The 26423-nt window shown below is 37.1% G+C and overlaps 1 protein-coding gene across 1 annotated transcript in view; it reads left to right on the top strand.

Moving 5' to 3' along the window:
• The window catches only part of VAV3 (vav guanine nucleotide exchange factor 3), a 482681-nt gene extending 458600 nt beyond the window's left edge, over nucleotides 1–24081 (top strand). The window contains exons 28-30 of the mRNA XM_044675502.1: nucleotides 22971–23055; nucleotides 23800–23834; nucleotides 23962–24081. Coding sequence (XP_044531437.1) covers nucleotides 22971–23055; nucleotides 23800–23834; nucleotides 23962–24081 — 240 coding nt within the window. The remainder of the gene's footprint in view (nucleotides 1–22970; nucleotides 23056–23799; nucleotides 23835–23961) is intronic.
• The last annotated feature ends 2342 nt before the right edge of the window (nucleotides 24082–26423 follow it).

Below are 26423 nucleotides of genomic sequence, written 5' to 3'. Positions count from 1 at the left end.
GGGGGAAGACACAGTATGGAGAATTGATTGGTTAGCCACTCACTGGCTGTTGTCATGATGCAAACACCATCATAAAATTAATTGCCTGAGAATTTATTGTTTTTGCTGCAATCCCAAGACGGTTGCTACCAGAGCCCTATATTTCACAAGCATCGTATACCACCCACTGATTACAGATATGGGAATGAGCTACTATTGGCAGATGCTCTCCTTCTACCAAGAGCACCTTGCACATGTAATTTATAATCTAGCTCTGCTGCTGGCATTTTGGAGTGCCTGGAGGAATCTGTCCTTTTGAGTAGGACCATATTCTGAACAAGATTATAGAAGAATATCAGTCCTGGGACAGGTGGGAATTTGTGTTGTACAATTCATACAGTAATCATTTTTAGCATGTATTGATTACCTCTAAATATGACAATATCTAAATAATGACCAAAGAGTCTGATTGGGAGGATTCTGCAAGTTTTCTTTGGTGATCTGAATATTATCTTTTCTGAAAACAAAAGCTATTTTTCTGCCATGTGAGACAGTGTCTGTCTGTCTGTCTATCTATCTATCTATCTATCTATCTATCTATCTATCTATCTATCTATCTATTCATCCATCTCTCTCTCTCAGTCTCTCTCTCTCTTCCTCCCTTCTTCCCTCCCTCCCTCCCTCCATACATCCATCAGCTAGGTGATTCAGTGGATTGAGGGCCAGTCAAGAGACTAGAGGTCCTGGGTTCAAATGTGACCTCAGACACCGTCTGGGCAAGTCACTTAATGCCAGTTGCCCAGTCTTTACATCTCTTCTGCCTTGGAACCAATACATAGTGTTGATTATAAGACTCAATGCAAGGTAAGGGTTTTAAATAAAAGTGAGGGGAAGCCCGCAATTTCTTGGCGTATACCTCTCTACTTTTGGACAACTCAAATTACTAAGAATATTTTTCCTGACATAAAACTTAAGTTTTCCTGTTTGTGAATTCTTCCCACAGCTTCTTGATTTTTTTCCCTTTAGGACAATCTCTTCAGATACTTGAAGATAACTAGGCTTTTCTTCTTTAGGCTAAATGCTGAATAATCCCAATTTCTTAAGTCTGTCCTTATATGACATATATTCAATATCCTTCTTATGGCCCCCTTTTGAGCACTTTCCAGGTTATCATTTTCCTTAATTGTGGCCCCCACAACTAAACATAATATTCCAGATGTAGTTTAATCAGGGCGGAGTAAAAGGGATTATCACCTTATTCCTGGAAGCTATGCCTCTCTTAAGGCAGCCTAAGAGCCCAGTGGTTTTTCTTTCTGCCATATCACATTGTAAAAATATATATAGTTCATTCAAGTCTTCTAAATGTTATACAGAAAACTCCCATCTAACTTTATTTCCTCTATCCTTTATTTGTGAAATTTATTTTTAAATCGATGTATAAGACTTTATATTTATCTCTATTGAATGTTATTTTAGATTCAGTCCAGTGCTCCAATCTGTGGGATCCTTTGATGCTTCCTCTGAGAAAGAATATAAAGAATTTATATATATATATATATAATATATATAATTTATATATATAAATATAAAGGATCGAATTTATATATTCCCATATGTATGTTGATTTTATTTATATATATACGAATATATATAATTTTCCCTATAGAAATTTAGTTTATGTGCATCAAAATGCACTGTCATTTCCTTCTTGGTAATTTATTCCATATTTAGCAATTATGAAGTATTAATGCCTTTATAAGGAAATGTATAGGCGCTAATGATACAGAGATAAAAAGTTATGAAGTCCCTACCCTAGAGGAACCTACAATCTACAGGTGTATAAAAAAGGATAATTCAAGTTGGGGTAGATGAGATGCCAACAAAATATTCTAGCAATATTGTCTGACTTAGTTACCCTGAATATTAATTATTTCTTCCAACTTCATGTCATCTAATAAATACAAACATATGTTATTGTAATGGAAAAGATGATGGAATTTGAAGGAAGGGAAGAGGAAGAGAGAGCGAGAAAGAGAAAGACAGAAAATGAGAGGATAAAGGGAAGAGGAAGATAGGGAGAGAGATAGAGAGGACAAAGTGAGAAAGAGCAGGAGAGAGAGAGAGAGAGAAGAAAAAATTGAGAAAGAGAGAGAGAAAGAAAGGAAGAGAGTGAAAGAGAGACAGAGAAATAGTGCTTTGGTATCACTTCACCTCAAAGGACCTGCATTCTTTAATCTATAAAATAACAGATTTGGAGAAGATATAGATGACTGCTATAGTTCCTTGCTGTAAAACTATGATCCTATTATTAGCAGAAAAGAAACACAGGATGGACTCGAATGATTAAGAAGCCTCCTTTGACTTTGGGATTTTGTCCATCTCACCCATTCTACATGAAGAGAGGATTGTCAAGTTGGTCATGAGCCTACGGCCTTGAAAATAGAAGGAAGAAGCTAAGTCAGAGAATGAGTAGGGAATGAGCCTGCAGGCTGACAGCCTGCTTGAGTCCTGGGGAAAGCCAAATGTGGTATAGAACCTTGAAAACTCTAATGCAAGTCCTAGGATCAAAGGATCACAGATTTGAGCTGGAGAACTGTCAAGGTCCAAGATTAATGTGGTACTCTGCAAAGAGCATTAGATTTTAAGTGAGAATCAAATCAAAAAACATAATATGAGCCTAATATATGCCAGGCACTCTACTAAGCAGTGAGAATACAAAGAACAAAATAATAATCCTTACTCTCAAGGAGCTCAGAGTCTAGTGTGAGGAGCTGGGTTTTGAATATTGTCTCTGTACATTATTAATTAGGTGACCTAGATCAATCCTTTAATTTTTCTGGGTCTTAATCTCCTTAGTTGCAAAAAGAGGTGGTTCTACTAGATAATCTAGCCTCTAAGAGTTCTTCCAGATCTAAGTCTGTAATTTCATAATCTTCTTCAATCACACTTATTTTACTGTTAAGGAAATTAAGAGAAAAAAAGGAGTATGAGTAATAAGCTAACGTGTTCATGACTCTCTCTAGCAATTTTCCTCTAATAAACTTGATCATAGTGAGGCCATACACCTTTGGGAGGGAAGCCAGGCCTTGAGAGAAGTCCTAAAAATCTGCCAGCTGAAAAGCAAGAGACTTCTCCAGATGGCCAGTGATTCATGGCTAGGATCCATGATGGCAGAATACAGTTAGGACTTCCGATTCTTTGCCTAAGGTAGAACCATCCTTACTTCTACAAAAGCAGGAGGAGAAAGGGGTTGAGTCTGAGCAACATAACTATATTAATCTGAGTCCCTGGATTTTGTCTTATCTGCCAAAAAGGAATGGTTGCTTTGACTGGGAAGGATTTTCAGGCTTTTGGAAATGTCCTTTCTGGGTATTTCGTTGTATTTATTATTACGTATTTCCAATTTTATGATTAAAGAGTTCTATGGTTTAGGCCTTGGTAAATGACCTCAAATTCAAGAAAGCTGGGGTAATATGATTTTTTGTTTATTTGTTTATTTGATTTTTCCTTAAGTAGGTCAGAACATTATCAACCAAGGCATATAAAGACATACCAAATCCTTGGACTCTTCCTAAAGATGAGGTCTGATAATTTCACATCTCCTGAATAATTTCCTATTGATACTAGGTTCAAATATTTGGTATCTATTTTTAAAACTCTTCTTAACGCAACCTCAAGATGCCTTTCCAGGCTCATAGCCCGTGATTCCTTTACGTGCCTTCTACGATCCAAACAAACTCACTTTTCTAGGTTCCCTCCACAAGACAGTCCATCTTCCATCTTTGTGTCTTCAGACTGGCTCCTTGTCCTCCAGGCCAGGCACCGACTTCATTTTCTAGATGGTCTTGCAGAATCTCCAATGACCTTCCAAGCTCAGCTCAAGAGCCATTTTCCACATAAGGTCTTTCCTGAATTTTTTCCCTTCATCCCCAGATTTTAGGATCCTTTCTACTAGTTTATTTATACTTGGTGTAGAGATATTTATGTTTATACAAACATACTATTATGGAGTGTATGTATATATATATGTGTGTATAGATGTGTACTTGCATGAATATATATGTGTATAGATCTATTATTTTATATTAATATTTGCTATGCTATGTTATATAATAGATCATATTATACTATCATTGCATATTTTATATTGAATTTTATATTATGCCATATTACATAATAGATTACATATTATAGTGATGTTATTTTATATTAAATTTTATATTATATCATACTATATATTATATATTATAATGATATTATTCTATTATTTTATCAAAGGATTGCATTTATATATAGAAATATATATGGGGGTACTATATTTGCATATATTTGTGCAATAGATGTATGTATATGGAAAAATAGCTCCCAATACAAACATATGCCAATACCACATTTACATTTATTCACATATACAATACACACAAAATATTTTCATAAACTTGCATATGTAAATATAGCCCCCAATACATACATATAAAATATGCAAAGGTACATATGTAAATCAACACCCTAATTGAATAATAGAATATTACATCCTTCAGCAGAATGACTAGTTCATTTTTGTCTTTATAGGCCTAGAAACTAGCATAGTGCTAAAGTATAGGAGGTGTTTAATAAATATGTATTGATCAATTGATTACATGTGAGTCACCATCCATGGGAAGAACAAGGGAATGAGTCCCAGAAGCTGCCAGAGAACCAAGGAGAGAACTGGGGAGCTATGGCTGATACCCCAGAGCACTGTTTGGTGATTCACGTGATAGCTGGGGTAAATATTTGCTTGATAGTACATGACCTTCTCTATTTCTGAATAGAATTAGGTACCACCTGCAGTGTCCCCTGGTGTCACATATTTATTCTTAGCTGTTACTGCTATCCTGATGGCTTTTATGGGTCCTTTGATCATTCTGTTGAGGTGCTCCCTCCTTGTTTCCCACTGTGATCAGGCTCACATCCCCACTTGAGGAAGGATCTGCAGGATGCCTCTAAGAGTGATCTCATTAAATCAGGATAACTATTTCAATGAATGAATGCAAATGAGATACAGCTATTGCATAGCTCCCAAATTAGGTGGGAATTACTGCCACATAGTCTACATAGGTGGCAGGAAAAGTGTCCCTTAAATATGTAGTGATGTGGAAAATGCCTTCAACATCTATTAAGCTTAATAGCCACTTATTGTAGCAGGGATGGCACCAAGGAGAAATACTACAGTAGTGAAACATGACACAAAGAATCCACATTAAAATGAGGAACTCAGATGTTTTCTTTGCCCTTACCAAGGAGTGACTGGTATCCTGCTGTTACTTGTTTGGATTTGATTTTGTCTGAAACTCTTAGAAATTGCCATCTTCCAAAGGCTGCCATAAAGGCATCACTGTAGAGAAGCAACTGATGTTAGGAATGGGGGAAATGTAATTTGGTAATATGTTTAGGTGCTCAGGAAAAGGCGGAAAAAGGGGTTGAAAAAAATAAGTCCAAAGCCAAGGGATGATATCTATCCACCCAAGTGGCCAGCTTATTTTTCTCACTCAATAAGGAACCAGGTATAATAGTTCAGGATTTTTAAAGGTATATGCCAAAACTCCGTCCATGTAGAAAGTCAAAATTAAATTACTTGGAGTTGTAATTCTAGACTATATTTAAGTCACCACATACCAGGATAATCTGATTTATTGCTCTAAAGGACATTACTGATAATCTTGTTCAACTCCCTCATCTTACTGGTAAAATTGAGGGCCAAAAGGGAGAGGAAAATGCCCAAGATCATACAGAAATTAAGTAGCAAATCCAAACCTATGTATTCTGGCTCCAAATAAAATTTTCTTACTATTATTATCAATTAACTGCTTCTGCAGTTTTAAGGTATTAAAATGCACGTGTTTTTTTTTTCAAATCAATCTCATAACTGAAACTGATGAACAAGAAAGGAAGAACACTAGTTCTGTCATCTCTGGTGAAGATTATAAGCTCTCTGGGGTTCCGTTTCCTCATCTACAAAAGGAGGGAATTAGACTTGAGTTATAAGTTTTGTTAGACCTGTGAAGTTTTCTGATTCTTCATTTTTGTATTTAATAAATTTTGATTTGACCATGTTAGAGAGGTCATTATATATGTTCATTAAATAAATATAATAGATGATAACCCAGTGATAATAACTAGTTCTTAACACAGCTTATTTGTACATATTGTCTCCTGTATTCAAATTTGAGTTCCTTGAGAGTAGGATGGCCTTTTGATTTTCCAACCCAGTGCTTAGCACAGTACTGGGAGATAGTAAGCATTTAATAAATATTTTTGACTGACTAACAAGTGCTTAATAAATGTTCTTTCTCTCTTTCTTTTTCTTTCTTCTATTTATATACAAACAACATTTGTAACTATTTTAGAAGTTTGGATACTAGTATCTGTGTTTATTGAGTCACTATTCTATAAAGTTAAGAACCCTACATTCTCTTTCTCAAAGATGCTGGTTGAAAATATTCTCCTATGTGCATTAGAAGTCTCATATGGAATGTATTCATTCATCAAATAAATATTTATTGAGTGTCTATAATGTAGTAGACACTGTGGGAAATACAAAAAAATAACATTACACAATCTGTAACAGGAAATTAGGAGGAAAAGACCCTGGGTTGTCTATGAAATTCCTTGCAGATTTGAATTTTTGTGATTTTATGATTCCTTTATGGACATTGTAGGGATAACATCACTAGCCTTCATAACCAAAAATAATCTACATGGATATGTATATTATTTCAAATTTAAGCAATCCCAAAATCAGAATGACAAGCTGAAAAAAAAGGGGGCACTGATTAGAAGACAGATTCTATCATCTCTCATATAGTAACATCAATTCCATGTTTATTTTTGTTTGCCCCTTTAGAGATAGCCAATGCTAGTAGTGGCTAAAAGCATGAAACTGTTTAGAAATGAGAAACAATCACTGGCCAATCATCCTTTGATCCAGAAAGTTATGTACCCCACCCAATTCCACAGGGTGTTTGGAAGAAAATATATGCTGTCCATGGTCCCCAATGAGGAGCTAATTGCTATCCTCTGCTTCTCCAATGCTACATTTGTACTTTGTGCATGCATAGGGTGTACTTGAGGAAACACAAACATAAAATTCTGCATGCCACTGAAAATTTCTTCTTGTCTTCCATGTTTGCTTGAAACCAGATTTCTGTTCCATTTTTTTGGTAGTTCTCTTGCTTAACATTTGTATTTAACAGTTGTGTCTATATGTCCTACTTATTCTCTGAGGACAGGCAGGGCTCAGCTTTGGGGACTCCAGAGTGAAGCCTATTTTATTTGTGCAAGCTTCCTGCCTTTTTTTCAAGATAGGAAGATGATATCTGTGTCTGTCTTTAATTGGCTCTTAGCACATTTCTGCTATGACCTAATACAGATGTTTGTGGCTGAGCTATAAATGGAAATCCAATGATCAAATTAGAGGTTACCTATCTTTTTCCTTCTTGTCACTGATCACAGATCCCTCTCTATGCTTCCCTGGATACAGAAATAATAATCTTCCTGTTTTTACCTGGATCAGACATATTAGCAAATTTGATTCAATATCTGTGATGTATTGACTTTACTCAGGATTCACAAGAATCTTTCCTTGGCTCTTTTCTCTCTCCATACTTTTCTTTGGCAACTTCACTGGGCACCCCCTATCCCACCCCCCACCCCACAACTCCACTACCATGCCTTTCACTGCTATAGATTTCTAATTCTATGTCTCCTGTCTGACCTCTCTGCTGGACTTCAGCCTTTCAACTCCAAATTCCCACAGGAGATCTCCTCCCAAGTGTCCCACCATCATTGCAAACACAATATGTGCAAAATACAAAGCGTGTGAGAAATCAGACTATCTTTCCCCTTTGATCTGCTCCTTTTTCATCTTCTGTTAATATTTCTCCCATATTTGAAACTGTTATCTTTTGCTCTTCTGTTTCCTTATATTCACTCACTTACCAAATTCTATTGACTCCACCACTAAAAAAGCTCTGTTACAAGCCCTGCCCTCTCTCTTTCCACTGTCACCAACTTAGAACATGATGGCAGTTAAGACAGTCTAAATTAGCAAATTAATATCCTTGTACCTTCCATTTATATACTATGTGTGCATATTGGCAGACACACACATATATATGTACATATGAACACACATGTGTATCTACCTATTTATATATTTTGAGTTATCTACTGATCTATCTATATTTTTATGTCTTGTGTATACTTGGTTGTTTGCATGTTGTATCTTCTATTATAATATGAACTTCTTGCGGTTGGGGATCTTGTTTTTGTTTTTTTTTTGCATGTATTTAGTATTTAGCCCATTATCTGACTCATACTAAGCACTTAATGTTTGTTGACAAACTGCTTGTAGGGTCAAGTAAATTTTCAGAATTGCACATTATTATAAGAGAAATGCCTTGATAGAATAGTATTTATGTATTTGTTCTGGCTATAAAGATGAGAATTTAAAAAAATACCAGAAATAACTGCAAGGTAAAGACTGTGAAATCAGAATAACTATATGCATAATAAGCATATCTGTATATGGCATCATGGACCCTCCAAACTGAGGCCTTTGGAGATGTAATGACTTATTCAAAGTCACAATTGTAATCAGAATGATAGACAGATTTGGAAATTGGGTCCTTTAACAATGAGTTAGTGCTTTCTTCTCCCTGCTTCTGTTGTTTCTTCCCCAGCATGGGAATGTGGTAGCAAGGAGGTACACTTTATTTTTGTTAATAAATAAAAGTATTTTTAAAGTATCTTTTAAAAAATACAGAATTTATAGGTTTTTATAAGGTTTTAAAATTAAATATCTTTATTTAGTAGAATAATAAATACTAGATTTAGAGGTAGGGGATCAAAGATTACACCTCAGCTTACTTACCTAATACCTGGATTATCCTGGACCAGCTATTTCACCACTCTAGATCTTGGTTTCCTCATCTGTAAACTCATAGTAATAGACTAGGTGACTTCTAAGGTCTTTTCCAGCTAAAGATCTATAATCCTGTCTTGGTTTTGTTGATAGTTTTGCTAGGTTTAGAGTGACATCAAGATAATTCTAAGGGGAGCCAGATGTTTTTCAGAAGATTTTGTATGACTCCAATCATTTAGCAGTAAGTATTTTTTATTATTTTTTTTAAACCCTTAACTTCTGTGTATTGGCTCCTAGGTGTAAGAGTGGAAGAGTGGTAAGGGTGGGCAATGGGGGTCAAGTGACTTGCCCAGGGTCACACAGCTGGGAAGTGTCTGAGGCCAGATTTGAACCTAGGACCTCCCGTCTCTAGTTCTGACTCTCAATCCACTGAGCTACCCAGCTGCCCCCCGACTCCAATCATTTAGGACCTCTCTCTTTCCCTCCTTCCTGTTCCCTCCAGCATCTCTGTTTCTGACTCTGTCTCTCTCCATCTCTGTCTCTTCAGGTCAGGCATAGGAGGCTAGACACCTGCCTATAATGCTTTTTCTAAGGTTGGTGGATTACCTGAGTATCAGTGTTTGATGCTAAAGCAAATCAAATGTCCACACTAAATCTCTTTCTAATATGGCAACCTCGATGGGAGTGTAGAGCTATCAGTCTGTTTAACAATGTATAAACTGATCCATATTGAAAAAATGGAGGGGGTTAAATTTTCTAGTCTGATTAATATTGGGATAAGGCCATCGAATGGTCTAAATACTTCTAATTGAGCTAAATAGATGTAGTCTAAGAATTTTTTCAAAAGAAAACAATTTTGAATGGATTTCAAGAAAGTCAGCTTTAGAGCCATCTAAGACAAACAATCTCATTATAGTATATAGGTGTAAAATTTATAAAATCTATTATTTTGAGGTTTATTAAGTGCTTTATGTGTATTAAGAGGTAGCTAGGTGGTACAGTGGATAGACCACTAAGGTCTAGAGTCAGGAAAACTCATCTTCTTAAATTCAAAACTGGATTCAGACATTTACCACCTGGTGATCTGGGGAAAGCTATTTAATCTACTTTGTCTCAGTTTTCTCATCTGTAAAATGAGCTAGAGAAGGAAATAACAAATCACTCCAGAATCTTTGCCAAAATAATCCCAAATGGGATCACAATGAGTCAGACAGGACTGAAATAAAACTGACCACTATTACCACCACCATCAAAATTACATATATTACCTCCTTTGATCCTTACAACAACTTTATTATTATTCCCATTTTATAAATGAGAAAACCAAGGCTACAACCTTTTCCAGAGTCATATAGCTAGTAGATGACTGATAAAGTACTCAAACCCAGGTCTTCTTGACTCCAAGTTCAGTGCTCTCTTCTCTATTCCATATAACTGTATCAAGACGGGTCCTAGGTCCTATCGTTAAAGTAGAAAGAGTCTTCAAAGGCTATCTAGCCCAACTCCCTCTTTTTATAGATGATCAAACTGCTTAGCATAGTGCCTGGCAAAAGTAGATGCTTGATAAATCTTTTTTGACTTAATGCCTAAGGAAATTAAGTGACTTGGCCAAAGTCAAACAATTATTAAGTTTCCAAGACAAGATTTGAACCCAGTTTCTCTGTTTCTAAAGCCAATGTTCTTTTCCCTATGCAACATATATCATATTTTACTTCCTCTGAAGGTCTGTAATTGTCATTACTTATTTAAGAATTCTGGCCAGTGACATATCCCTGTTGGATCCTTAAAGAACGTTTTACCCATTTTTGAGTTGAGCAGTCACAATGTAAAGTGGCCACTAGTTCTGTCATGAAGACTTTTTTTTTACACTGATGCACAACTTGGCTGTTATCCTTGGATGCACTTTGGAGTCTGGGAAATTTGCACATCTTTTATACTTAGCAAGCAAGTTATTTTAAGGCCAGAAAATATAGTCAGCCATTTTCAGTTATAGAGTTTAGGTAAAACTTTTATCTTCTAGTAGGTTTTGTTGGCTCTCTTAAGTAACACCTGTTTCCATTTGATCCACAAAAATTACTTATGAGTATTGCTGAGCTTGGGTATGCTTTCCTGCAGTTTTCCTGGAGTCACCTAGGATTTCCAGGAGGACAGACGGGAAGATATCTCAGTGGTTTCCTTTTGGCCCAGCCTTGATCATTTGAAATCATGCCGGTGGTTATCCCTTTGCCGTCGTTATCCAAACTAGCCTCCCTTTATAGCCCCATCTGGAGCTCTTGGCCCAGTGCTAGGGAAGGACAGATTCTGAGCAGATGGTTTATCATGGGCTCTGGCATGTGGTTTGGCTGAGGACCCTATGTCTAATACCTTAGAGTTTGGGAAGCTGTTGAGTGGCAAGTGACTCGAAGCCTTCCACATGACCAGAATGGCTTTGCTTATTGGATTGAATGAGAGGCTCAAAGTAAATATCCAGAGAGCAGCAGGGCTAGAGATCTGATACATTATATGGTTCCAAAACTATTCATAGTCCTTTACCAATTTTATTACAGTCATGCTTTCGGGAAAGGAGCATGACTTTAGGGTATGAAAGAAATAAGACCATTGCTAAAAGAAATTAGACAGTAGACAGGTAATATTAAATGGATCAAGAAACCTTTGTCAAATGCCTACTTTGTGTCAGTTAATATCATGGTTTTGGGATAAGATGACAGAAATAGTCCCTGCCCTTAAGAAACTTTTGTAGCATATGCCTAGAGTTATACTCTCAGCATCCACTTACACTAACAGGTAGGTTACCCAGAATATAACTTCTAAATCTTCCCTCAGAGTCTCGATCAAGGTAGCCTTAAAGGGGTGAAGGGTTGTTTTTCTGGCATGATAGCTTAAAGTCCTCACTGGTGTACTACCCATCTCCCCCACCCAAGATCATCAATTGATATCAAAGAGTGGGTCAAAATTTTTTGAAATAGTTCTTCACTACAGTGATAGTTATCACAAAATATTCCCCAAGATTATGTATCACATTCTCCCATCTTCCTGAGCTAAAATATGGACTCAGATATATACTTAGCAATGTGACCCTAGGCAAGTCACTTAATCCTGTTTGCCTCAGTTTATTTATATGTAAAATGAGCTGGAGAAGGACATGGCAAGCCACTCCCATATCTTTGCCAAGAATATCCTAAATTGGGCCACAAAGAATCAGACACAACTGAAAAACAACCAAATGATGATAATAATAATATGCTTCTTTCCTGGACTCATTTTAGAGACTTGAATTCTTTTTTTCATCCCATCCCTAGTAAAGGACTTCAGATACGAAATGAAAGACTTTGTATCTTAGTCTAGAGGCAATAAGAAACTACCAGGGTGTTGTGAGCAGGGGAATTACCTATTCAAAATTGCATTTTAGGAATTTTAATTTGCCAAATGTGTGGATGGATTGGAGAAGGCACAGGTTTGGGTCAAGAAGATCAATTAGGAGACTATTACAAAAATTCAGGCAAGAGATTGTGACCAGAGCCAGCACAGTGGCCAGGTGGTTAAAGTCTGTCATTTTTTTTCTTTTTTTGTCTTTCTAATATGTCTCCAGCATATATCCTTCTCTCCTCCTACTCGGATTATTACAGTAGCCTGAAGGTGGGTCTCAAGACTTTCTCTACTCCAACTGTAATAGAGGGTTACCAGGGATGTTAACTATTATTATTTGTGGGTTCACACTGGGGTGAGAGAGACAGGAATGACAGATGAACAGGACCAAACAAGGTAGGGAGACCAGGGTTTACTGCCAAGGAGTCAACTGTCAACAGAAATGGCAGTTAGGCCCAACAGTCACTCAGCCCACCTAGGCAAGGGCCTATGGAACCAGCAGGCAAAAGGTAAAAGTTTATAACAGTTTAATTGAGAGAAACAATAATAAATGATGGGAATAAGGGATTCTACATTTACAAGCTAAGGGCAAACCACAGGGTCAAGGGAGGGACTTATCTACACTAATCTAAGACCTAAGCCAGGCAGGGCCCAGAGAATAATAGGACTGGAGTGGGAATCCTCACAGTAGAGTCCAGAGATGTTTTCAGGATGCCAGGAACCAATTCCTCTGGAAATGATGGTCCAAAGCAGCCCAGTAGGGAGAGGAGTCTGCAAGCTGTCCACCAGATCACAGATCACTCCCTACTCAGTGCTGTTGTGCAGGATAGATGTCCTCTGCTTCCAACCTTCACCACTCTCCAGGATCCCAGGGAATTAGGATGCAACTCCACAAGCTCTGAGATCTCCCAGGGAATCAGTTACTGCTTGTAACTCTCACCATGGAGTCCTTCTCAGAGAGCAAGAGCCACTTCCTGCTTCCCCATTCCATCTTGGAATTCTCCAAGCCCTTCCTGCCAAGTCTAATACTAATATTAAGCTAATAACTAAGTAATAATCTTCCTTACGCCACAACCAAGTGATTTTCCTAAAGTGCCGATTCATCCCCAATAAACTCCAGTGACCCCCTCTATTGCCTCCAAGATCAAATACAAAATCCTCTGTTTGGTATTCAAAACCCTTCATAATCTAGACTTTCCTACCTTTTTCAATCTTCTTTCACCTTAATCCTACCACATATTCTTTAATCCAGGGACACTATAAATATAATATCCTATATCTCTTTGGTTCTGGACTTTTTTCCCAGCTTTCTCCCATGATAAGCATCCTTCTCAGATAGCAAAATAAATAATTGGACAGTGCAGGACTAGTGAGAGGGGGGTTCTTCTTGCTCAGGAAATTTCAAAACCCATTAACTTGCATATGTAGTCTAAAATAAAAGGTAATGAATGTTGGGGAAACTATGCAGGGCATTGTGTGAAAAAATGACATCAGAATGACTGACCACTGCCTGCATAGCAACCCTAACTTCAAATTTCTTTTGAGTAGGATCTGGTGGATTGTTGAGAGCTTTATCCCATTATACTTGCTCAGGGGTTCCTGTAAGTCTTTATTATCTGGGACTGAAATAATGAATGAATAAATCAATAAGCATTTAATAAGAATCTACTATGAGCTTGACACTTGGGAAATAAAGACAAAAAAAGATCTCTCATCTAAGGAGTTAATAGCTTATTGGGGAAGATAATATATGCATACAGTAAATGCATATAATATAGTTTGTGCATATAATATTGTGTGTATTTATCTGAATTAATTATACATGTTTATTGTTCATTTGTTTCAACTGTATCTCTTTGTGACCTCCTTTGGGGTATTCTTGGCAGAGATCCTGGAGAGGTTTGCAATTTTTTTTCTACAGCTCATTTATACAGATGAGGAACTGAGGCAAGCAGAGTTAGTGACTTGGCCAGGGTCACACAGCTAGTATGTCTCTGAGATCATATTTGAACTCGGGAAGATGATTCTTCCTGCCAGCACTGTGCACTACTGCCCGATTAATTACACATATCTATATACACAAACATATACATTCTTACCAATTGTTATGGATAAAAAGGGGAGACACTAAAATTGGGGAGTGGTCTCCTTCCCTTCCTAAGTGACAGAGGGGTAAAAGGTGATTGAGGTGATAGGAAAGGAATGAAAGGGTAGGCTGAGTTTAGGGAGGAATGGACAATGCATTATTAGGATGGTAAGGGTACAGGTGAGGTGTTCAGGAGAGGCAGCTGACACAGACTAAACACCCAGGCTAGAGACAGAGGATATTGGGGGTAATAGGCTGAACCCTTCCAGGCAGGAAAGGTACTTCTACAGACACAAGGAATAGGGCCAGTCAGAAATGGTTAGAATCTGACTTGAGGGCTTTCTTGTCAGTTTCTCAAGTCCTCAAAGAAGGAATCACAAGGCTCCTCCCTGTCAGTGAAACTGAAGGGATTCAGGAGGAAGCATTGGGCAACGACTTCCTCCCAAGATGGATACCTCCAGTTTCCCTCAGGAATAAAGAGAATAATTTCTTCCCCTTCAATCCTTGCCTAATTCTTCAACACAATGAATCTCCAGAGGGTTTGATTAGGTAACAAAGGGATTTATTAATGTTCAGGGTTGGTCAGGAAGGACAGAGGGGTTTGGGGTTTCTGACATCCGCTAGGGAGAAACTCAAGATGGGGGAGGGTCACAGGAATGGGTTAGACTGAGAGAAGGACCTGCTTCTCTCAGCCAGGGAAGATATGTTGGCTCTTAAAGTAGAGGGAATACTAAAGGGATAGTTTGAATTCAAGGATGTCCTACTAGTCTATTGGGGAAAACTAAACCCACAAAGTCTATTCACTAAAAACCCAAAAGCCACCCTGCCTCCCAGAGCCCCAGGAAAACAGGCAGGGAAAACAGGGAAATAATATGGAGAAGGTCAGGGAGAGGTCTGGAGAAATTAGCTAGGTTCAAATTGTCCAGAGACAAAGCACAGGCCAAAAGCAAAACCAAAAGCCAAGCAGAGCTCTAGTTAGTCCTTCCGCTCTGTTCAAGCCTCAGGGACCAACTGACTTCTCTCAGAATTCTAAGGCTTCTAACTGCCAGAAGTTTTCAGTTGGCCCCCTGCAAGTGCAAAAGCCTCTCTTGCATCTTTTGCATTACACAATGTACCATAAGTATAATTCAGGGGACCCTACCTAATATAATAGACACCTTCTTCATTTTCTCCTGCCTGATTACACTGTGACTGTATGCCTTTTATACTCAATCTTGCCACATAACCAGCCCATCTTCTCTTCCTATTATATAGGAATATTATATGTTATATGAGAATATATAATATTATATATTAATATCTTTTACTACTGATCTTCTTTAGAGTTATCATTGATTATATGTTGCAGCCTGCTCACCTCTACGATTTGCCTCTCCATTGCCCTTGGTGGGTTATTAATTTTTAATTATTTGGAAGTAGTTTTATTCCTTATCTTATGGCCGTAGATCAACAGCAGTAGAATTTTGGTATTGAAAAGATAGACCTATGCTTTGATGGCAAGCATGGAGAATAAAGGAGTGTTTCAATTTCCTGAAAGTGATTCAGCTCTGTCTAGTATTCCTTTCCAAATCTGGGCCCAATTCATTGTCCGTCTGTATTGTCTATCCTAGATATTCATGCTGATAGACAAGCTCTAGAAGATTTCCATACAAATGCATTTAGAAACCTGAGCAAGTAGACATTCCTCATCTACTTGGATCTTTCTGTGTGGATAAAAAGACAGAAATCTTTTGTGTGATTATAGATCTCTTTCATTAGGATCTACAATATTCTAGGACTTGACAGAATTAGCACAATGTCACCCATAAAGCAGGAGCATCTGGAGGATATAACCATCTACAGGCTATCCCTCTTTAACCTCCTGTACTATGTGCTGGATGTCCTCCATCAAGTTGGCAAATACTTTTGGCAAGTATATATATATGTTTTTTTTATCCCTCTGCTGATGCTTAAGAAAAGTGACCATTGGAATAGTTTCAATGAATCTTCACTGATTTTGTTGTATGGATAAGAAACACTGTATAAAAGATGCTGGGTGGTGTCATTCTATTCTACTGAATCAAGTGTTTTTTTATAATCAACAGATAATAAATACAATATAAAAATAGCTAACATTTATACAGCACTTACTATAAGTGAGGCACTATATAAAGTATTTTATAATTATTATCATCTTCTTATTCTCTTAACAACACTGTTAGGTCAGTGCTGTTATTATCCCCATTTTACAAATGAGGAAACTGAGGCAAACAGAGGCTGAGTGATTTACCCAGAGTTATATAAGAAATAAGTGTGTAACAATCGAATATAATGGATTTCTTTACTAGCAGCAATGCAATAATCCAGGACAATTCAGAGGGATCTTATGATAAAGAACATTATCCATATCCAGAGAAGGAACTGTGAGAGTAGAAACACAGAAGAAAAACAAGTGCTTGATCACATGGGTTGATGGGGATATGATTGGGGATGTAGACTCTAAGAGATCACCCTAATGCAAATATTAATAATATGGAAATAGGTCTTGATCAATGACACATGTAAAACCCAATGCAATTGCTCATTGACTATGGGAGGGGGTGGGAGGAGAGGAGATAAAGAACATGAATCATGTAACCATGGAAAAATATTCTTAATTAATTAATTAATTGTTTTTTCCAAATACAAAAAAATAATGTGTGTAAGGTTAGATTTCAACTCAAATCTTTCTGATTCTAGATCAAATGCTCTAGCCATTGTGCCACTACCTGTTCATATTATCTATATTTCCACTTAATTGTGGAATGATAAAGCTATGGTCCATTGTTAAATAATGTTTGTAAAAGCTTGTTTATTGCCTGCTAATATCCTTATTAAGGATACTTTCTACTTATGTATAGAAGAATAGAATAAAGATTTTTATATAGATGGGAGATCAGTCATATAAGTAAGTAGTTATTGATTTCTCTTGGTCACTTTTTTCTATATTAAGATTTCCCCCCAATACATTGTTATGTTCTTACTTTTAAATCCCTCTTTTTTCCTGTTTCTTCAACAACATCATAAAACTGTTATCTCTAGGATAAATTTCTATATCTATATCTATATCTATATCTTTGCCCAAATGGCTGCCTTGTTTGTATTTGTTCCCTTTAATGCAATTTCTACCTTCTTTATAAAAGCTCACATGTAACTCTAATATTAAGGTACATATGTAGTGGTTTTATTTTTCTTAATGGTGGAAAGATTGTTAAAATATTTTTTGAAATTATTTTCCATTTGCCCCTGCTTTTGAAACTTTGACTCATTATGTATAGAATAAAGACAAAATGAATATGAGATGATTAAGTACAACATAGTGCAAGAAGACAAGGGAAGACACTAGCAAGTAAGAGAAATCAGGAAAGTCATGTTGTAGGAAGTGACTGAGCTGCAGATCAAAGGAAATAGGAATTCTATGAGGAAGAATTGAGAAATGAATAGGAATTAACTTGTTCTAATGCATGGAGACAATCTATAGGATGCCATGTGTGAGAAGCAGCAAAAAGGTCTGGTTAGACCACAGAGAGCAGGAAAGAAAGTAATGGATAATAAAGCTAGAAAGACAGGTCGGAGTGAGGTTGTGAAGGGTTTTAAAAGCCAACAAGAGGTGTATATATTTGATAGTAGAAGCAATAGACAGCCACCGAAGTTTATTGAGTAGGGGACTGATATGGCTGGATGTAGATTATGGAACTCTCTTTGGTAGCATTTCGGAGGGAGGTTTAGAGTGGAGGAAGACATGAAGCAGAAAGATTGAGATCACAAGCATTTGAACTCAGTCAAAATGGCTGTAAGAATGGAGAGCAGAGGCTGCATTAAGATAGAGGTTATGGAGGTAAAAACAGCAAGATTTGTCAGCTGATTAGAGATGTGGGGTGAAAGAGAGTGAAAAACCCAAGACAATGCCAGAGTTATAAATCTGAGATATTAGAGGATTGGTTATATTCTCAACAGAAATAATAAATTTTTCGTATAGGGAAGTGTTTTCAGGAAAGGTAATAGATACTATATTGGAAATGTTGAATTTAAAATATCTTGGTGGTATCCAGTTTGAAATATCCAATTTCAAGTGATTAGAAACTGGAGATAGATAGATAAATAGACAGAGAGAGATAATAGATACAGAGACAGACAAAGACAGAGAGAGTAGGTGTAGATCTATAAATCTAATTATCATCTGCATAAAGATGATATTTGAACCCATACTCAATAACCATGTTATATATTGTGTAACTCTGCAGGATTCTCTAAGCACTTTCCTAAGAGACTATAAATTGCAGAGAATGTGTGTGTAGTCCTACATTGGTTTCCCATGTGAGGGGAAACTTCCCTCATCCCTTAATTGAATGTAAGCTTAATAACAGAAGAAATTTTTGTTCACTTTTTGTCTTTGCATACTCCATACTTAGCAAAGTTCTAGACAACTAGTAATTTCTTGACAAATTATTATGGATTAATTGAGTATATAAGGGTTTACAGGGAAGGACAGATACCCATTATTTCCATCACATGAGTTATTTAGTTATAATTTTTATGACCATATGGTTTAGACCAGATCATCTCTGGGTTTTCTTAAAATTATTAGTTTCTATGAATCTGGGATCCAGATCCAGAGAGAATTTCATATTCTAACTGTAGCCATAAGGCATCTTCCTTTAGGCATTGCCTTCTGGGATCTTCCCTTAGGACTGTATAACTGGCTTATACTTAGCCACTTTAGTCTACTTCTTCATCAGCTCATTCTGAGTTCTTTCCCTTTGTAAAAATTAACATAATATTCAGCTACCAAAAGAGGAACATAGTATCCAGGCCTGGGAGGGGAGGGTGATAATCTCATTTTTAAAACCATGTATTATGTTGTGTTTGGGACACAATATTTTAAAATGGATAGCAATACTATTTAAAAGAAGGCAACTGGAATAGTGCAGGACTCTGGGGTAAATGTTTTAGGATCAATTGAGGGAACTGGGGATGTTTAGCTGGGAGAAGAGAAGACTTAGGGGTGACATGAAAAGTGTCTTCAAGTATTTGAAAGAACACCATGTAGATGAGTAATTAGATTTTCCTGTATTTACAGGTGGAGAGTAACTAGTAATAAGGGTGCAAATTGCTGGCACATTTAAGTTCGATATAAATGTAACCGCTAGGTGGTGCTGTGGGAGTTTCCAACTAGGTGTCAGTTACAGTAAGTTCGAGCAAGACTTGGGTTTATGCTGCCTGACTGTCAATCACCTCCTAGCCCCACCCCCTAATTTATGTATTTCAGACTCTAACATCATTTAAAACAGGAGTCCTTAACCTCTTTTATGTGTCTAGGATACTTCTTGCAATCTGGTGAAGCTTTATGGATCCCATTTCAGAATGTTTCTAAATGCATAAAATAACATACAAAGGATTACAAAGAAAACTAATTATACTGAAAAAAGATGAAATATTAAACCCCCCCCCCCCACCACCACCTCAAAGTTCACAGATCCCTGGAAATCTCTGATCTTGGGTTAGCTATACTGATCAAGATTAGCTTATATCTTACACACTGGTCATTCCTAGCCTTCCTTCAGTATTTTCCAACAAAAATCTAGGCAGAAAAGGATTGTTATCTAAGGAAATTTAAATTAAATTAAAGAAAAGATTAGTAAAATCAGGCTCCTTACTCACTGGGAGCTTAGGTTTAATAGTTCTATTCAAATCCTGTATTTAGCCCATCCCCAAAGCAGAAACTTCTCTTTTGGCTGGAGTTTATCTCTCTCTCTAGATATACAGCCACAGCTTGGGATCAAGGGTGATAGCTAATCTGGAAATTCAGTATCTTATTTTTAGATTTCCTATCCCCTTGATAAAGAGAGCTGGATGCATGAAGCTAACTCATGACCCAATGTCTATATTGAGATCTGAGAGTTCTATGGAAACTTTAAATGATTCCCCTAGCCACAAGCTCATGAACAAATAGGATAGCAGACTATCCGGGTCCACGTTTCTAGGGAATGCTGCTCCAGGATATGGAAGTTCAGTGAGCTTTAGTCTTGCCTTTCCACTTTCAGCTTTGAGATTCAGTGCTGCTTAAAATGCCTCAGAGACTAATGGCCATGTGGCTAAATCTCACTGGCATGAGTCTAAGATAAACAGTAGCAAGAAAATAGACTCTCCCTTTCTCCTTGAAAGTCCATAGCTCAAGCATCTGGCTTTCCTTTAGATTCTACCATCATTGGCAAGGCAGAGTCTTAAAGTCCCTTCAACTCTGTGCAGCACAGAACCCAGCAGCAGTGATCCCTGTTATTTTCATCACTTTGTCTTTCTCTACTTTCAAGACTCATTGTGCAAGTTCTTCAATCCAATCCAAGTTGACCCAACGGCAATATTATCAACGACTTTGCCTTTCTGCATCTTGCTCCAGTAAAGAAGGATAGCCAGCCCTCCCCCATATGTATTTGGGGAGAGGGAAAGATTTCCTAGCAATTAGAACAGTATAAACGTAATGGGCTACCTTGGAAGTAACTCCCCTTCACTTCTAACATTCAAACAAAAGATGTATGCCCACTTAGAGATATTATAGAGGCTATTCTTATTCAGGAACAGGTTGGACTAGGTGACCTCTCAGGTCCCTTATAGTTCTGAGATTCTGTAGTTCTATGATTTCACTAAAAACCTCACTTAGCTCTTCAAATCTGTGACCCTTGGCATCAAAGAATCATTAGCGGCTTCATCCAGACTGCAGGTTACATCCCACAGCAGGGGTCTGTCTATCCCTTTTTCAGAGAGCAATATAGCTCAAATGCACATTAGCATGTTAAAAATAGCAATATCTTACCCTGAAAAGCCTCACTATTAATTTTTATTCGAATGGTTAAAATACTGAAGTCCCCACCATGATATGCTTTCCTTTCTAGCTATATTTCCTTTGGGGTTCAATCATTTTTGGGGTAGTGTGCCTTTTTGTTTACCACAGCCATGTCTTTTTTTGCCACCAGGTATACGGTTGAGGAACTAGTAAGGGTCATTTTGATCTGAAACAATCATTCTCTCAAGAGACCAGAAAATAGATTAACATTTGTCTGACAGATGGAGTTGTGTATCAGTACAGCCATTTTGAAAAGCAATTTGGAACTATGCACATAAAAGTGGCTAAAATATCTATACTCTTTGACCCAGAAATTCTACTACTGAGCACAGGAGGTCATTGATAAAAAAAAAAAAGTCATCGTATGAACCAAGATATTTATAGCAGTACTTTTTGTGGTAGTAAAAACTTGAAACAAAGTAGATGCCCACCGATTGGGTCGTGACTAAACAAATTGGGGTAAATGAACAAAATGGAGTTCTGCTGTGCTATAACAACCAGTGAATATGATGAATACAGAGAAGGACAAAAAACTTACATGGACTAATGAAGAGTAAAGAAAGCAATTTACATAATGAAAACAAAAATGTAAACTTAAACGATACCCACAAAATGAAAGTGAATATTACAGAATTACAAAGAATAAGCATGACCCTAAAGAAGAGATTTGAAAAGACATCCCTTCCTCCCAAACCCTTTGCACAATTGGGACAACTGCAGGTGAGGAACATTTTATAGATTCTCATATTTGTTTAATATATTGATCTTTTATTGATTTTGACTTTCTCTTTTTTTCTTTAAAATATTATTTGTTATATTGGACATCTTTCTCAGGGGGATTGAAGAAGGATATTGGGAAAATTTTTTATCATGTAAAAACAAAAAACATTTATTAAGATTAAGAAAATTATTTGTATAAAACTATTAAAGAAAGGCTGCAATAATCAAGGCTATAGTAATTATGGTATCAGAGGCACACTCATGCATCATTGATGAAACTGCAAATTGGTCTAATCATTCTGGAAAGCAATCTGAAATTATGCTTCCATAAAACGGAGGCACTGGAAGGAATATCTAGGGAAAGGATGCCCAGCGAAGAGGAAGTTTCCAGAATGAGACCACAGCTGAGGCAATGTGTCAAAGTCCAGAAAGTCAGAAGCACAGGCAGGATACAGGAAATGTCACTAAAATGTCCATTGCCTTTGACCCTGAGATTCATCTGCTTGAGATATACCCCCAATAAGATCAAAATAGAAGTCCATCAATTGGGGAATGGCTAAATAAATTGTCCTATACTAATATAATGGAATATTATTATTCAGTAAGAACTGATGACTATGATAATTATATTGAATACAGGTAAGCATTTGGAAGATATTCATGAATGAATGCAAAGTTAAATTAGCAGAACTAGGAAAATAATAAACATGATAGAAACAATGTGAAGGAAACCTCACAGAACAACAACAAAATGATTGAAACTGAATCATGTGAAATTAAAAAGACCAAGTTTGGGCTTAATGTATTTTGCAATCCTTCCATTCCCACCCTCACTCACAGTAAAATATCGGGTAAGGAAAATGTCACATAATATCAGACTTTTTTTTCAATATGTTGGTTAGTCAATTTTTTCCTCTTTTTCCTCACTTGTATTCTTCATTATCAGGGATTTCTCTGTGAGAGTAAAAGGGGAAAGAGATACATTGGTAAAAAGGTAATACAGAAATGAAAAAAATATAAAAAATATATTAAAAATTTTTTCTCTCAATTGCCAGTACATCTTGTCACCCCCTGAAAATACCCTGAACTCGGGGGATCCCTGTAGTATAGTGGACCGAGAGTTAAATTCAGATCTTAAAGGTCTATCTGCCTCATGCCCTGACTCTTATTTTTATTCTCTATGTAACCTTGGCCAGTCATTTCACCTTGCATTCAGTTTCCTGATCTATATAGAAAAAGGCGTCTTACAATTCTAAATCTATGGTCCTGAATCTTGAGTCTACATATAGTAAATATAATGGTTACCTAGTCAATCCAGATAGCCTACCAAGCAACCAACCTATTTATACATACACACAGTCCTTGTTTGTCATGAGAATGACCCCCAAAACCTGAAATAGTTTTAGAAAGAAATGTATTTGTAAAGGTTATTGGTAAAGGAGAGAGCTGCAACAAAGTGTGGGTCCTTCTGAGACTCTGTGAGGGTTACATTACATAGAGTTCAGATGAGGGCTTAAGGACATTTCGCTAATTGGCCTTACATAGGCAGTAACTAATCTCCAGAACAGGGCAGTTTGAAATGTAAATGAGCAGATAAATTAATCTAATTTGGGGAATCCAAAGATGCAAAACAGAGGCTTTGGGTGGACCCCAAACATAAGCTTTGGGTGGACCCCAAGCAAGACCTGAGTGGACCAGAAACCAGCACAAGGTGGAATGAAGCATTCTTTACAGCCATCTGGCTTCCCTGGAGCATCTATGAGGTCAGCTTGACCTCTACAGTAAGTACAATAAGCTTTTGGGTTAGATGATTTCTAGCCACATAAAACTAGGTTTAAGCAATATTAATAAATGATAAATAATAAAGTATTTTTTTCTCCACAGCCTTGAAGGAACAGAGCAACATCAATTTGGAAACGGTAGGTGGAGACTGTTACAGAGCCAAAGTTGAGGCTCCTGGGCAGCCTTTGGCTGCCTTTAACCATCTGCCAGCCTGAACAGCCACAAAATTTACTCCGATGACATTGACAGCCTTGACCTCTGCAGAGCATGTCAGCAACAAGCAATGCATTCAACTCCAGCAGGATTAGGAATGTGAACTGTGACCGAATACCACCAGCTGTAGAGAGCCCAGAGGGGGAGACTGAGAAAACCCCAAATGCCTGAAGATGTTATTTGCAGATTTCACAGCACTAAATTCTCTAACTAGTAATAAAGAAAACTAATCTTAGGGGGCATCAATATGTGTGTGGGTCATCTGTCAGCTCCTCTTTGTAATGCAGAGAGAAATAATACATTACCAATATGCCTAGTGAGACTGTATGCTAATAATAATGCCTAATAGCCCTTGAGAATGTACAGAATAGATTTACTGATATACTGGGCATGAGGCTTTGCTGACTGATGCATGTGTGGAGGAGCAATGTGCCCAAACCAGGGTGTTTCTTTTGGTTTGTTTTGCTTTACAAAGGATGAGTCCTTATCTACCATGGAATTTGTCATCCCACACCTAACCAGAAGCACCTATCCAGTGTCCCTCTAACAACCTAGGAGTAAATCAGAAGATCAATTACATTAGTGGGGACTTGGCACCTACTGACATCTGCCCCAAGGGTAGGCATTGTTTTTGCCTTTTGCATTTTCAGTGCTTAAAATTTGATAGGTCCTTAGTAAATGCTTGTTGACTTGGTAAAAGAAACACCCAAGCCTAATGGTGACTGCTTAAAAAAAAACAAAACACTACTCATCATCTTCAAAGGAACAACTCTTCCGAGAGGGGAAGTAGAAGAAAAAGAAAAGAGAAAAAGCTTAATCAACCTTTCCCATAATCACTTGCTGGATAATCCACCAATAAGATTTAGTATGAAATTATGGAAAGAGTATTGGGTGATCAAGGAACCAGAATACTTAGGGTCAGACATTCAATCAAGAACATTTCTTAAATATCTGCTATTGGAAGACTATGATGGACCCTGAGAGTACAAAGAAAAAAAAATCCTTACCCTCAAGGAATTTACATTCCATCTGGGGAAAAGATATATTCAATTGGGCATAGCTCTGCTACTTACTAACCAAGAACTTTGGGCTTGACATTGGATCTCCATTTCCTCATCTCTAAAATGGGAATCATTTGTCAAACAAACAAGTCAAGGAGCATGTATGATGTTCCAGGTGTTGTACTAAGTGCTAGAAACACAAATACAAGGAGAAAAAAGGATAGTTCCTGCCCTCAAGAAGCTTACCTTCTAATGATGAAGACAACATGTAAAAGGAAATTAAAAGTGAAAGGGGTGAGAAAGTACTCCTGAGGACTTATGTTAGAGAAAGTGCTAAGAATCAAGAGTAGAGCTTGGAGATAAACAATGACATGGCTGGCATGGAGTAGGGGCAACAGTATGTTCAATGTGAGAAATACAGGGGTTGATAAAAATTTCCCAAGGAAAGAAGCCTTTATGCATGAAAAAGTCTGGAGAGTCAAGAGAAGAGCCTGGAGAGGGATGCAGAGTCTTATCCTACCTGCCTCTAGAGTTGCTATAAGGATCTAAGAAAATATTAGGGTCCTTTGAAATGTGCAAAGTGTGTATCGATATAAGCTATTGCCATTATCAATGACCTACTAGAATGGGAAGACAGTATTTCAATACTTCTAAGAATCTATACTTTTCCTAGTAAGGGGAGACGTTCTACCAATGCTTCATTCTACTCTTCTCTATCACCTACCTCCCCTGCTCTATCCTTTCCAGTTCTGGAATCATAATCAGATTAGGACTACCATTGCTATTGGAAAGAATGTGACAATCAATTTTCTTATAGCTTTATTCATCATCACAGTAACCTTCCAAATATAGGCTATGGAATTATATGGGAAGATATGACATAAACATTATTCTTAAAAATCCCACAATCCAAAGAGTTTTGTATTAATTCATCTCTATTCATCTATTGTGTATTTTATAACTCTAGTAGAATATAAATTCCTTGAGCACAAAGATTATTCAATCTTCAGCTCCTAGCAGAGTGCCTTAAAGGAAGTATTAAATAGTTTTCAAATTTATTAAAATAACACACATCTACAGAAATCTGATACAAAAGAAGATATGAGAAATTTAGGTAAAAATTAAATGTAAATTTATAGAAGGGAGTGATTCATTCATTGGAGCATAAGATTTTAAAGTTGGAAAGGACCTAGTCTAACTTCATTTTACAGATGAGAAAATAGGTCTTTGTACCAAAACTTAGCTTTGACTTAACATGTATTGACTGTATTTAATTTTTAATCTCTGGGAAAGACCAAGTAGGAAATGTGGTCCCCTTCTAATAGTAAGATCTTTGATTATCCAGCCTCCCCCCACCCATTTCCTAGCTTCCTTAACAATCTCATCAGAATTAGTAAGCGAAATCTGAGATGGGACCACTCCCACTCTGTGTAAAATTCTCATCATCTTATTCAAAAAGTGGTCACAATGAATTACTGTCAATGATGACAATAATAAAGGTTCCATATTTCC

The sequence above is a fragment of the Gracilinanus agilis genome, chromosome 4 (assembly GCF_016433145.1).
Source record: "Gracilinanus agilis isolate LMUSP501 chromosome 4, AgileGrace, whole genome shotgun sequence".
In the NCBI taxonomy this organism is placed as follows: domain Eukaryota; kingdom Metazoa; phylum Chordata; class Mammalia; order Didelphimorphia; family Didelphidae; genus Gracilinanus; species Gracilinanus agilis.
This window is presented reverse-complemented; position numbering and strand designations above follow the sequence as displayed.